The sequence below is a fragment of the Bacillus rossius genome (assembly GCF_032445375.1).
Source record: "Bacillus rossius redtenbacheri isolate Brsri chromosome 4 unlocalized genomic scaffold, Brsri_v3 Brsri_v3_scf4_2, whole genome shotgun sequence".
Classification (NCBI taxonomy): Eukaryota; Metazoa; Arthropoda; class Insecta; order Phasmatodea; family Bacillidae; genus Bacillus; species Bacillus rossius.
Window position 1 is genome coordinate 41,972,997 of NW_026962011.1, and position 13,837 is coordinate 41,986,833.

A 13,837-nucleotide genomic window follows, 5' to 3' on the forward strand; every position below is an offset into this window, starting at 1 on the left:
GGCGTGTTGGAGGGGGGGGGGGAGGGGTTGTTGGCGGTGAGGCCGGGCCGCTAGATCCCCTAAAGGTATGCGCGCATGACGTCAGTGACCATGCGGGCCCGCCAGCCGCGCGTAGCATTCTTTGCCTCCCGCGTTTGTAACAATATAATGAAGTACCTATTATTAAGTATGAGCGCTTCGAAAAATTTAAACATTATACATTTGCAATGTGCAGTACTGACTACACGAGTCCACCCCTTCGTGAAACAATTATAGAATAAAAAGACACGCCAAACACCTTGCAAGACAACGTAAATTTTTAAGACACTGTTATGAATTTAATAAAAATGTGTTGTTTTAAATAACTAGGTGCTTTTTTGGATTAAGACCACGTTCGAGGAAATGATGTGCCCGAAGTAGTTTCGGCTTACCATGTTGCAACCATCTTCAAGGGCACTGAATACCTGGTGTTCTGGCCGTAGTATCAAGGCTTAATATCTGGTTTCAAATAGTAATGGTGTGATTATTTTATGAATACAACTAAAGTGATGCATATTTGGTTATCAAGCATTCGATAGTTGCAAAGCTTTCATGTCAAAGATGTGTGACTTCCTAGAACGAGGTTTGGATTTCGTGCGCGAAGAGCGGTATATTCGCACCGCGAGCGTGACCCCGACGAACCTGCTCGCCGTGACCGGGCAGCGGGAACTAGGTCTGTGAGGGGGGGGGGGGAGGCCCGCCGAGCTATCATCACCGTGCGGCCCGAGCAGTAAACACAGGCCCGGCCGTGTCTTGGCCTTCCCTCTTGTCGGGCCGGGTTTGTAAACTACGCAAGGGACGATGCGAGGAAATCACGACCTAGGCTGCATTCGCATTAGCACATATGCAGTTTCACGCACACACACACACACACACACACTGTCCTGTTCCTCTTGGTTTTGTTTTATATTAATAATAATATTAACTAGAGACCGGAAAAATTCGCGAATTCATTTCGCGATAGGTTAAAATATAAATAGTTATACCTCAGTGCTGCCTCTGCTATTGGCTCGCAACTCAACCTGGATGGACTCTGGGCCAATGAGAAACACCCGACTAAAGCTGTATCGAATCACAGGCTGCTACGTTGGGACGTCTCACAAGACAGCAGCCAATGAGTGGGTGACATTTGACAGAGTGTACGTAGAACTATGGAGTTCATCCTGGAGGTCATTGAACCCCCGAATTTTTCCTGTCCCTAATAATAACTCAACACATTGTACTTATTATCTTTATTCACTACATATTATTACATATTACTTAATCCTCTCACTCCCTTTCCACTGTCCCCTCTGCCCATTACTGACAACCTTTTCTTCATCATTTTCCACCTTCCTACCAACCTCAACCTCTGAACTCCACAATTCCCTCGCTGTTACTTATCATACACACACACAGCACGGAAGTTGAAGCTACATTCGCACACGACGCTGCATTTCGAAACATACCAAAAGATTTTTCACCTGATTTACATATGTCAGAAATTTTCATTTTTCAGTTGTTTGAATTTTGTAAGCTATTATTTACAGATACTACAAATAATTTTCTTGCAAATAAATACATATTCAAATTAGTTTTACTCTTTTATCTTTGGAATGTAGATATCAAAACAACCGTCAGTTATTCTATTCCACTGGTGCAGCGTATACTGATGGCCGCAAACAGAAATCGGCGCACAGAGCAGAGAAAAGTTGCATTACTAGCAAACAAATTTCTGCCGGGGACCTCTTATAAAAATTCATATGTATCATGAAAACTAGAGAAATTTCAATAATTTGATTTCACTGTGTGAAAGTTAAATAAGTGTAAACACAATGTATGTAACAAAAGATCATTATGAACTTCTCTACGTAACGTCTGCATCTTTTGAATTTTTCGGAACATTTCTCTTCAAATGTGGCCAATGGAAAAACAAGTCAAAAATCAAGAGAGTTTTTTGTTGAACAATACTGGCGTTGCATTACTGCATAGTTGGCCTTAGGGTTGTATGTCACACGGCTATGCTGGACTCGCAATAGCACGAGTGCATGCAGAAAATTACATAATGTGTAAAAACAGACCCCTTCGGTAGTGTTGTAGATATTCAGTTAGAAGGTTTTAAGAGACATACTCATAGGCCTATCAGTTGGAAATAGCTCATTATGCGATTTTAAAAGTATTCAAATTAATTTTGATGTACTAATAAGATGTGAAATGTCTTGAAAAAAAGGCATTTCACAAAATCTGAATTTTTTTGTATGGTGCAGATTGCAAACACATCAAGTAGTTTCCTGTTTAAAATACTTCCTTAATTTCTGAGCATTTCGTCATTTGTCCGTAACCTTTGTAGCCTCTCTATATTCCCTAACCTGTTCAGCATTCCTGTGTTCCCTAAAATATACAATGTGTATTCCCTGGTTGTTTGTACAGAAAATTTTTTTTTCCTAATGTAATTTAATTGTTGGTGAACGTTGTGCATGTGTTGGTGGTGTTGAAGTTACTTTTCTGTTTTCCAGAATGCAGAGGTGAAGAAGCCGCGACAGCAGCTGGTGTGAGAATGGCTGCCCAGTTGTTGGTGAAGCTTGTGCTGTTGGCGGTGCTGTCAGTGCCTCGCAGCCTGTGCCATGTACAGTGCGACGTCTGGAATCCACACTTCAATGTAAGCACGATGGTCCCCGGATCCTGAGTCCGCTAAGGCACCACTGTTGTTTAGCTGTGAAGTGACACTAGCGTCCCAACTATCAGCATCAAGTCGGAATGTACATTGATTGTCGTATCTTGTACTTTAATCGTGCAAGTCCCTTGGTCTCAATCTTTTCTGTGCCTTTGCATGCATGTGGAATTCCATTGTGACCTTTGCCAGAAGAGAATTTACAATACATTTAATAATTTGACGAGTCTTCCAAATAGTAACTTGACATTGTTCATGTGTGAAGCTAAATATTGCACCTTCAATCTGCCAGTTGATAACCTTTGGCATTAATTGCATGAAATACCATTTGAAATACATGTGGTTAGACATTTTATCATCATTTAAACTTTATGCCATTATGTGTATTTCATTTTTAAGTATATGCATTTTAAAGCTGTCAAAATAATATGTTACTTATAATTACTAAATGTTTACTGGTAATTATCAGCAGGGATGTGTATTTTTATTCATTTATTTACTATTTCATTTTTTATTTGATAAACTTAAGAAAATTTTAAGATTTCCCCCCCCCCCCCCTTCCACCTCAAAACCATTTTGCCATAACCACAGACCTAAAACAAAAAAAACTGGTGTGATAACAGAAATTATCCTCTCTAGGTCACACGTTGCACCTGACCTTTGAAGTTGGTTGAATTTTTTCTTGTAAAAATGTTTTTTTTTAAATACATTTTTTGGCAGTACTTGTGAAATTTTACTTCTGTTTTCATGAAATTGTGTTAATATAGTCTTCTAAGGAGCTACTAGCTTTTAAAATTTTTGGCTGCCGGTTAAACTGAAAAGTATTCCATACCACCCCAAACCCCTTCGTTCACCTGCCCCTCGCAATACTCTTGCTTGCTGGGCAGCAGCAACAATAAAATCAAATCAAGTGTTTTGAAAGTTACACCAGTAGGCACTTAATGTAGATGTAGTTTTTCTCTTTTTAGCTAACATCTCTGGTACCTTTTTTTCCAAAATAACCCCAAGTAGACAGGTGATAAAAAAATTTAAATCAGTTTTTGCAAGCTTTATACATATTAGCACAGTAGACAAGGGTCTTCATTGTGATGCCTCTCTCATGATATTGTCATCTTTAGCTTGACTCATTAGCCAACAGCACGTCAGTCTCTGAACCCTCTATGTTCTGTATAATCTCACAATGTAAGGCCCTATTTTTTCCGTTACTTTTTTTTAGCCTGGATATCTTAATTTAGTTAACCACTAACCAACGCCTATTGGAAGTAGCAACATAGTATCCAAGTTGCTCAGTAAAAGTTGCCTAGAGTAATTAATATAACCAATAGGAGATACATTGCTGAGGCAAGATACTCTGGAATGCAGTAATTGACAATTTTACGTTTATTTTAAAAAGTTAGAATCATCTGTAATCAATGTACTCTGACAATCAGTGATGTTTAACTCAGTATTGACATGTACGTTATAGACGTTATATATGTTATTTTATATTATAATCAGTACCAAGCCAATGTTAGACTTTTTTTTTAGAGTTGTCACAATGTTTATTGGGAAGCACTTGATTTAACAGAGTATTTATTATTGACAGATGTTTGCCACATTTGGTCATTTATTATGCTACATGTAAGTATTTTCTTATTCCAGGACTCTGAATCTTCGCAAGTTATGACCAACTGCAACTCCCGAGAAAAAGGTATTGTGCTATGTGTGAGAAGCATTTATTTATATTAAGCCAGGTACACCACAACTATTAGTGTTGTTTTATTATATTTCTGTCGGAGGTTTGTATATTACTAAAACATGTATAATTTTTCATGTGTAAACATCTTAGCTCTCGGTATACAGCATTTGATAGGAGTAATTTTGTGAATGGAACGGAAGTCGATTGTAACGGAAATGTGTAAACTTGGCGCTTCCGTCTGTGAAAGTCACAGAAATCTATAAAATATGGCGGTTCCCATTCATATTAACTGTGAACTTCGGGGGATGTACTAAGCATATTGGTGTGCCAAAGTAAACTTTATAATAGTATAACTATCCTTTAATACTTTATGTTATATTTTGTTGTCATAAAAATAAATACTGACAACTTAAAAAATACCGTAAACTGCTGGCCTTACTATTTTGACAATCTTTAGGTAACATTAAAATGTAGAGATAGTGCAGTGTTCATTAGACTGTAGAGACATAACAAATTGTTAGCCTATATATATTCGATGCCATGTTGAATAAAAGAATTTTGTGATGATATTTATACTGTTAAATGTTTTAAATGTTGAATCAGCTCAATGAGGTTAAGGTTTGTTGGTAGGAATTATTTACAGTTTGCTTTTTGTCGTTTAAGCAAAAAACAATGTATGTACATATGCTTTAGTGTTATAATGTGTATTTTGAAATGTTTCAGTTTAATTTTGTTTTAATGTAGCTATTGGACTGCAACTGTTAATTTTAAATATTTTTTAAACGATAGCACCATTAACAAAATGTTAAATATCTTTAACACTGTGTTTGTTCCAACACAATTTTCCTGGCAAATAAATTATAGACATTGGTTAAGTTTCTGTTATATTTTCTTGCGTCACTTTCATTTCTAGTCAAGCCTGACATATAAGTTACTGTGATTCCACACAAAATCGGTGATGACGAGTAGCCGACCTCCTCTTATTAGCCAAGTACATGACTCCAATTCAGTAATAAATTCTTCTATAAAGTTATATTAAAATTAAATCATAGCCGGGCCATTTTAAATTTTATGCAGTTTTTCAAAATTTTGTTGTGTTCATTAATTTATATTCAGGGCTTGTTTCCAACATTTACGAAGGCCGGCTTACAGTCCGAGAGAAAGCGGCATAAGTGTATTACCCTTCCCACTTCTTTTGGGAACTGAACACGGGTCCTCCCGAAAATCGAGCGGGCAAATAAAACTGTGAAAATGCCTCCGGATGCTGCTGAACATAAATAAATTTAAAAAAAAAAATTATCTTCTATTTTCAGAACATTTTAGATTACGTACTGGTGACTGTGTATTTAATACGAATGGTTAAATGTTGCCCCCCCCCCTTTCCCTTTCAAACTCTTTCGCTCCTTCCCCTTCCTCCATCACTAAGGCTTACAAGCGGCTCGTCACCTGCAGACCTCGGTTCTGCCTGCTGGGCTCTGCATGCCCACACCTCACCCCTTCTTTTACCAATCAGCAGGAAGTTCTTTTAAATAAGTAAATACAAAGTTTCCTACGTATTATACGTTTTAATTTGTTTTATTATATAGTCCATGCCAGTGGTTGGGAATGCCTGAAATTTTGAATTGTCGTAGTTTTCTAAAAACCAAAGTTATAAATATTTTTGAATAAAAAGGTAAAAACCAAAATATATGTGATAATCTCTACATCTAAAACATTTGATATAAAACTATGTATCACACAACAACAGGCCCCGTTTACCCTACGGCTGAAAATAAATTGGACTTTGTACTTTTATTTTTTTAATTAAAAACTATACATGTTTAAAGATTAAACTGTAGTTACATTATGGATATTATTCAAATCATATAAAAACACATGAAATTATAAACAAAATAATTGAGGAAACTACCACCTTAAGGCACGTGGAAATTTTTTTTTTGCAGGTGCCAGATATTTTTAGAGTAAATATTTAGAAAATGGGACCATAGAAGTAAAGTGTGTATGTACTGTTGTCAAGCTGTGTAAACACAGAAAATGTACTTTCAGTAAATGACTGTTATGCAATTTATCAGGCAAAAATTTACAATAAGTATAAATAGAAGTCTTGATTTTTACAAATGGCGGAGTGTGTGTGTAGAATATATCTAGTGAATGAATTCGCAGTGAATTGCAATGTTTATGCAGTGAAACAAAACAGAAATAGAGAGTGAAAATGCAATGGCCCAAGGTGGTTGAATGAAGTTATGGACCTCTGTCCCCCTTAGTGTCTGCGCTGGGCTGCGAAGTCAGAGAGCCTGTTGTGTCGTGGAATGTGAGCCAGAGCGACCGTACCGTCGGGGAGATGGCGGTCGACTTCCTGCTGTTTCCCGATGCCGGCAGCTTCTGGATCTCTTTGGAGCACAGCGATGCGACCAAACAAGACTGCCGCAGCTCTGCTCGCTTCGAGCTTCATTCGTCGCGAATGTTTGTAGCACCCAACGTCAGTAAAACTGAGCCAAAAGACGGCAACTGTCTAAAGGTAATGCAAAACCTATTTCACCTTCTTGTAAACATCAGCTCTAGACCAACATAAACTTGTTAAGGCCTGATAGTCAAATTGTTTGCTTTTTTTTTTGTTCTTGATGTTTATTCTTAGTTTTAACTTGTTTGAATCAAATATCACAAAACAGTTAGAAAAGCCACTCTAGCAAATTTCACTGTCACTTATTTTTTTGCTATCACCACCTTTACCAATATTTTTGAAAACTGAACATTTTGTGCACTTAGTAACACCATTCATTATCTAGTGAAAAATAATTTACCACAAATAATTACTGAATCGTAGCATAAAAAAAGTATGGGCTTGTGCATATTGTTTACAGCCTTGTTTGACTGCCCTTAGTGTATTTTGTATGCATTGTAGCTTAACATTGGTATGTTTAACTTTACTTTACTGCTTGCAAAGCACACAGGAAAAAATAGTAACATAATTTCATCATAAATGTTAAAGAATAAAGTATGGGACAGCTAATTAATAAAAAAAATTGTGGTTAATGTTTACAACTTTTTTTCTTCTAAATTGCTTATATTATTTTGTTGAAAAAAATGAAAATTTTACATTGCTTCTCTATAAAACTTATTATGTTATAAAACTTGAGAGTGGCCATAATTTCAACATTTAAATGTATGAATACACCCTGGTATGACCCAATTCATAGTCTCCTGTAAATCTAGATCCTGTTGATTTTTCACCTCATCCTCATTGGTTTTTGTTTGGTAGCTTTGAAAGATTTATAAACTTCATTTACATACTGGCCTGTCAGATTAATGTTAATATTCATTTAATGTAATGTAATTCACATAAATATTGACTGCACCAAACTCTAACAATTTTTCAGCTGCAGTTTTTTTTTTTTTTTTTTTTTTTTTAATCTTAAGAACAGGCTGGAGACAGAGCAGACTGGTATGCACAGTTGGGTTGATCGCTGCGGAGTCACTTATCCCCGCCCCCAACACCTCCTTAGCTGTCAACAACGTAACCCTCACAGGCCCTGTGTTGGAGTTCTCAGTTGCGTGCCAGATGGAAACCTTGTGGTACCTATTCTTCCAAATGAAATGCAGTTTTTGTATGCTGGAACCATTTGAGTCAGGTCTTGTACGGCTTAAAGCATTCATAATGGAGGTAGTGTGATCTGTGGCCATCTAGCATGCGGAATTTCGCAAAAACCCTGCCATGGAGAGATTTGTTACAGAATGTAAACAGATCAGTCAATCCCAAATTAGTCGGTAATAAAGTAAACATTTTTTCATAGTATCGTATTTTGTTGCTTACTTCAGTGGTGATTTACATTATTAAAAAGAAAACACTCCTAGTAGAAATTGTAACTTGAATTTAGAGTTCAGATTACACTGAAAGTAACATTTGTGAAACGGCTACGACAAAAATCATCCAACGACCATTTTTAACGTAAAACAATTGTTAAGACCTGACTCGGAATAATTCAGCTATGTTTGTACCTTTTGTCATGGCAGGTTTGTTGGAGTCACTTCAGGTGCCAAACTGCTCTTGTGGTTTCAATTGAATTTTTTTTTTTTGTTATGGTAAATCGTTTGTACCAGCTTCAGTTTGGTTATGTTTTTTAAATTCTCTTTGCATGTTCCTCAGACTGGAAGAGAGTGGTTTTGGTATGTGTACACGGGATGCTACAGACTCAAGTTCTTCGACTTTAAAAGCCCACAGATAATAGAGTACTACTCTTGCCCTCAATTCTTGGAGACCAGCTACAAGAAGAAACCCATACTGGACAGAGAACCCGTGTTGAATGCACAGTACAACTTTTTACAGTCGTAAGTACTATTAAAAAATTCTAAAGTTAATACATACCTACTATAACGTTACGGATATGCTGTATGTATATGTGAAGGCCATATCACACAAGTCTTGATCGAACAAACTTTAAATCATGTGTCAACTTTAGCAGTTAATATTGTATTCAATATAAATAAAGGCATATGCTTGTTTCATATACAAATGTGAATTATAAGCATGCAGCAGTTTTTATGATGACTTTTTTGACTTGTTTTTATGACTTGTGGGCAGTCGGTCAGAGTGGCGAGCAGGCAGTTTTAACCATGCAATATTGATTGGTATTCATCCACACTGTTCCAAGTGTTATAGTCAGGGTTTTTACCACGAATGTCCCGAAAGACAGGAAAAAGAAAGGAAACTGAAGGACTGGTCATGAATGTCATGAAAAATTCCCCAAATAAGCAGCAACAGTGCTGGAAATAATGAAACTTTGGTTTCCAGTGGCCTTTTGTTAACTTATGTTTTGTTTTCAGACTCACTTCAGTTATAGTCGCATGTAGGAATTATCTCTGAAAATGTTTTAGCTTTCTATCCAAAAAATGATTATGTTCCTGTGAATTGTGGAAAATTTTGTGTTTAATTTGCTCATGTATAATGTCAGTTGTTTGTATAAATTTAAAATTCACCCTTTTATAAAAAAAAAAGATTGTAGGAAATTTTGTTAAAAGGTATTGAAGACGTCCTGAAATTAGTTCGCTAGGTATTTGAAGACAACCTGTACAGTTTAGTTTTAATAATGATTAATGATAGTAATGTTAACTAGAATGATTACTTAAATGAGATTATTAATAAGACTTCTCACTACTATATCTCATTCAACTTTTATTGTTAGCCATGTTCAGAGAGCTAGTTAAGGCTGTAAGTAAAGCACATGATCATATTAAGGCTCATAGGCATACCCAGGATTTTTTTCAAGGGCGTTGGTCAAGATTTTTAAGAAAAACTCCACTGTAATATATAAAAAAACCATAGACTTTTCATTGATAACTTTCCTTTTTTCCTCATATTTTATTCTACAATGTGACCTATAAAAACAACAAATAGCATTACTTATTACTTAAATAAAAAAAGTACCAAACCTAAAAATTAAAAATTTCATTAACTGGGAACTTGGGGAACATGTATGAAATTCTAGTTAGGTTAGTTTCAAAGTGGTCCTTAGCTGACCTAGCTGAATTATAAATAATAATAAAAAATAATAAAAAAATTAACAAAATTGGTATAAAACTTTAAATTACTAGAAAAATATATTTGACCTTTGATTTTATTCCAATAAATTTATTCATTTCTTAAGTAAATAAATAGAATATCAGTGAATTCAATTTTTCAAAACTGGGCTTTTATAGGTTTGTAGTTTGTACTCAATTTTTCTTTAGATTCTCGTAAGTATGTTGACATTACAATATTTAAATACCTACACAAACCTAATAAAATAAAAAAGTACACAAAACAAGTAAAGTACTATTACTACTGTTGCAAAAATTATTAATTAATTAACCCAACGAACCTAAGTAGACACTTTACAAACTTATCCCTTGTAAGTTGACGTTGGCAAAATAATACAATTGATATATAATTTGATTGTAAGGGTGTTAACAACTAGCAGTTGGATATGCAGTAAAACATAATATTAAAAAATAAGTTTTGAACCTAACCTCTCTTTCTTGTGCTGCGATTTAGAAATATTTTTAGCTGAGGTGAGCCACAGATAGGCTCTGGACTTTACAATCTTATAAATATTTAATAATATGTTGAATATGTATGTTAATATGTACTTGCAATCACAGGGCCAACATTTTTAACCTGTTGCTCATAGAAGTAAAAAAAAAAATGTGTGTGCTCCACTTAACGACCTAGCAGTGACTGATCTACAGAATATAATCACCTACTCATTGTGCTGAAGCCACTGAGATACTGACTCAAACACAAATTTATGCCGCGTCACACTCAATGTGGTCTGTTTCAGTTTTATAGTGTTTGTAACTGTCATTTTAAATTATGCATCTCATGATAATCCAACGTTATGCTTTGTGTTATACGTACAATATTTAAATGAATTCACCTGACCTCATATAACAATCAATAAACTTCTTTTTTTTTGTGTTTCAACAGTTTTATGGAGTTTTGTACGAAATTAAGTCACAGTGTTGCAATCACTACTGTCACCCAATGCCTAATTCTGTTAAGCAAACATAATCAAAGTTAAGTTGTACTGATTAGTCCATAGACCAGTCACCACAATTCGAGAATTGAAACTGACCAGTCACAAACCAACCACTGCAATTCGACTTTGTTTACGTTTGCTTACCAATTAGGCTGTTCGGTGAAGTTATCTCGCTCGTTGCTTGCAGTGCGAAACTTCAGACAGTGAGGATCGAATTACATGAGCGTTCAGAATTTTCTTTACTTTATTTCGGGAGATGAGGGGGCATGTTGAACTCCCAAAACACCCCTCCTGGGTATGCCTATGTTAAGGCCTTGACTACATCCAGGATTGTGTGGTACTTAAGAGCTTCTTGCTTTTGTTTCTCTTTGCTTTCCTGTCAACTTGATTTAAATGAATTTTTGAAAATAAAACTTAAAATAAACATTAATTTATGAATGTTGTTACTTTTCGTGGGTGAGAGGCATTAGGTTTAATATTATTACTGAGGTGTTTTATCTATTATAATTATTTTTACAATTGATAATGCTTACAGTGACTGCACAACTCCATTCTCTTCTCTCAATACATAGCTCTTCAGTCCATGTAAGTCATCAAGAATACTTCTAAGAGGACCTAACTTAGTAATGAAAGTGCTGTAAAGACTATGTAGATACACCCTATGAAAATATGCAGAGTTGTAACATGCTGTCGACAGAATTATTAATAAAATAATCAGCAAGAAGTTATAAATTAAGTTGATCCCTTATTGAATCACATCAAAACAAACTTAACTCGGTGAAAAACTGGGAGAGTTTACAGAATAGAATAAAATTAATAGGCTTAAGTATTCTCACCACTTACAGTGTGTTTTTAGAATTACTCTGAATTATTCTGTTTCTGTTCATTGCCATTATATCACATGTCTACTGATAACCGTAGTGATTGTAAATTTCACACTCTTAAAATATCTAAAATCTAGTCTTCGATTTTTCACTTTCAAAAATGGTGTTACTATTTTCTTTCAGTTCAATGACAATGTTTAAGTGTTATTACTGTCATTAGCCAAACAGCTAAGTTGTATAAATTACTACTACCTGGGTATCAGATGATAGATCTTAACTTTCGACGAACGGTCGCTTGAAATAACATCCAAAATGTTAAGCAAGATACCTATAGACAAAAACCGTTACTATCTAAAAAGGTTTTTAAGTATATTTAATTGTTTAGCTGCTTCCATTGAATGTTATTAACTTACGTTTGAACATATTTTTAACAACTGAAAATATTTTAATATATCAAAGGGAAAGTTTTAGTGATTTATTAATGCTTAACTTTCATGATCGACAATATAATATATCTATAAAAAATAAATTTTCACCAATATTTAAGATTTATAGCCTGTTGGCAGCATTAAAATGGAAAAAGTATTTGATGTATGTGTGGATAGATGTGAATTGTTCGGATTGTTGACGGATGGAAGGATGATGGATGAGTGACGGAGGGGTGAGACGGACCATTGTGAGTACAGTTTTAGACACTAATTATAATTGAAACTATAAATGGTCAAATTTAGTTAAGTTTTTAATAATTCTGTGATTGTTCAGGTTTTATTTAACAGCTAAGCAACTGCTGTTCAGCTAATATTATTGGTTGACATTCTGTATGCATGTAATCCCTATTCATTAATTTTGCTTGTTTGTTTCTTCTTTCTCAAAGTTTTATCTTTTTGTTTGCAGTGATAGAAGACTATAAGACTAATGTTAGCTGAGTGATGTCTGTATCACAAGAATATTGCTTTGAAAATGTGTGTCACTGAAATGTGTGGTGGAGGATCCTAACTGCGTAAGCGTCTTGTCATTTCTTCTGGTTGTCAATGCAGCTTTCTCATCACTTGCCAGCTCTTTGCTTGGGGATTTTCACACAAAATGCATGCAATACTGTTCTCCCTTGGTGATTGTGGTTGGTTTCGATTCTCTGGAGGAAATTGAAATTCAGCCAATCAGATTAATTCAGTCTGTGGTAGAGCACGACCGGGTTCCGAAGAATGCAAAGTTAACCATTTGCAATACTTCTGCATGGCATGTATAGATTAGATAGTACAATGTATTGGGGCAGTGACATGTTTCAAACTGACATCCCTCTAAATTACTGCAACTGGTATAAATGTGGACTCGTTGGTTTTGAACATCATATTTTTTCTAGGTTTGAGGTACATATAAAAGTGTTCAATGTTCTTTTGGTGCCAAAGCAAGGCTTGCAAAAATTAGACAGTGTAGGGTATTTAGGTATTTTTCAGTAAAAAAAATCCTCATAAAAATCTATTATAATCATACTATGTAGGTATACTTAAATTTAAAAAAATTTAAATTTACAGAAAATGTAAGTATTCTTGGATGTAATTTTCTCGATTTAACTTTATGTCTTGAGCTTCAACTGTGCCACTCATCTGTTTTGACTTTTGAGCTTTCAGTCAATCTGTAAGTGAAAACAACTTATTATGTAATATGTACTTTTGTTCTAAACTTTCAATAAATTTTTATTTCAGGCCCCAGTGCTATAGGTTTAGGATGGACAAGTATGGTTATGCCATGACCAACCAGAGTGATTGGGTGTAATTATTGTGGAAGCAGGGAAAAATATGGGTGACTTGATTGTAAATAATGTTTGGTGTGTAGCCTGTGCATAAATTGAACTCGCATATACAAAGCAGGTGATGTTTAAGCAGTCCAGTTACCACATACCCCCTTTCCCCTCCAACATCCTCCCTACTCTAAAACCACAATGAAAATAATTTACATATTCAATTTACTCTTACACACATTGTACTGTTAATATGTCAAGATTTTTTTGAAAATGTTTAGCATATAAAGGATAATTTTTGTAGAGACATAATATTAATAAACATTAGTTCTATGCCAATAAATTTTTTGTAGCATAAGCCATATTATTTTTAGTAGTGTTGGGCGATATGGATTAAAACCGATCCTGATCCGATTA

General features: G+C 35.0%; 2 protein-coding genes across 6 annotated transcripts in view; both read left to right on the forward strand.

The window, feature by feature from the left end:
• LOC134541838 (basic salivary proline-rich protein 1-like) overlaps positions 1-2,552 on the forward strand; it is a 56,966-nt gene extending 54,414 nt beyond the window's left edge. Inside the window, exon 7 of the mRNA XM_063385534.1 lies at positions 2,514-2,552. Within this exon, the coding sequence (XP_063241604.1) occupies positions 2,514-2,552 (39 nt within the window). The remainder of the gene's footprint in view (positions 1-2,513) is intronic.
• Positions 1-13,837, forward strand: part of LOC134542385 (uncharacterized) — a 124,902-nt gene that overhangs the window by 90,064 nt on the left and 21,001 nt on the right. For all 5 annotated transcript variants that reach the window (XM_063386577.1, XM_063386575.1, XM_063386576.1 and 2 more), the window contains exons 3-6: positions 2,514-2,656; positions 4,310-4,358; positions 6,611-6,864; positions 8,491-8,672. In XM_063386577.1, coding sequence (XP_063242647.1) covers positions 2,555-2,656; positions 4,310-4,358; positions 6,611-6,864; positions 8,491-8,672 — 587 coding nt within the window. In that variant the 5' untranslated portion in view covers positions 2,514-2,554. The remainder of the gene's footprint in view (positions 1-2,513; positions 2,657-4,309; positions 4,359-6,610; positions 6,865-8,490; positions 8,673-13,837) is intronic.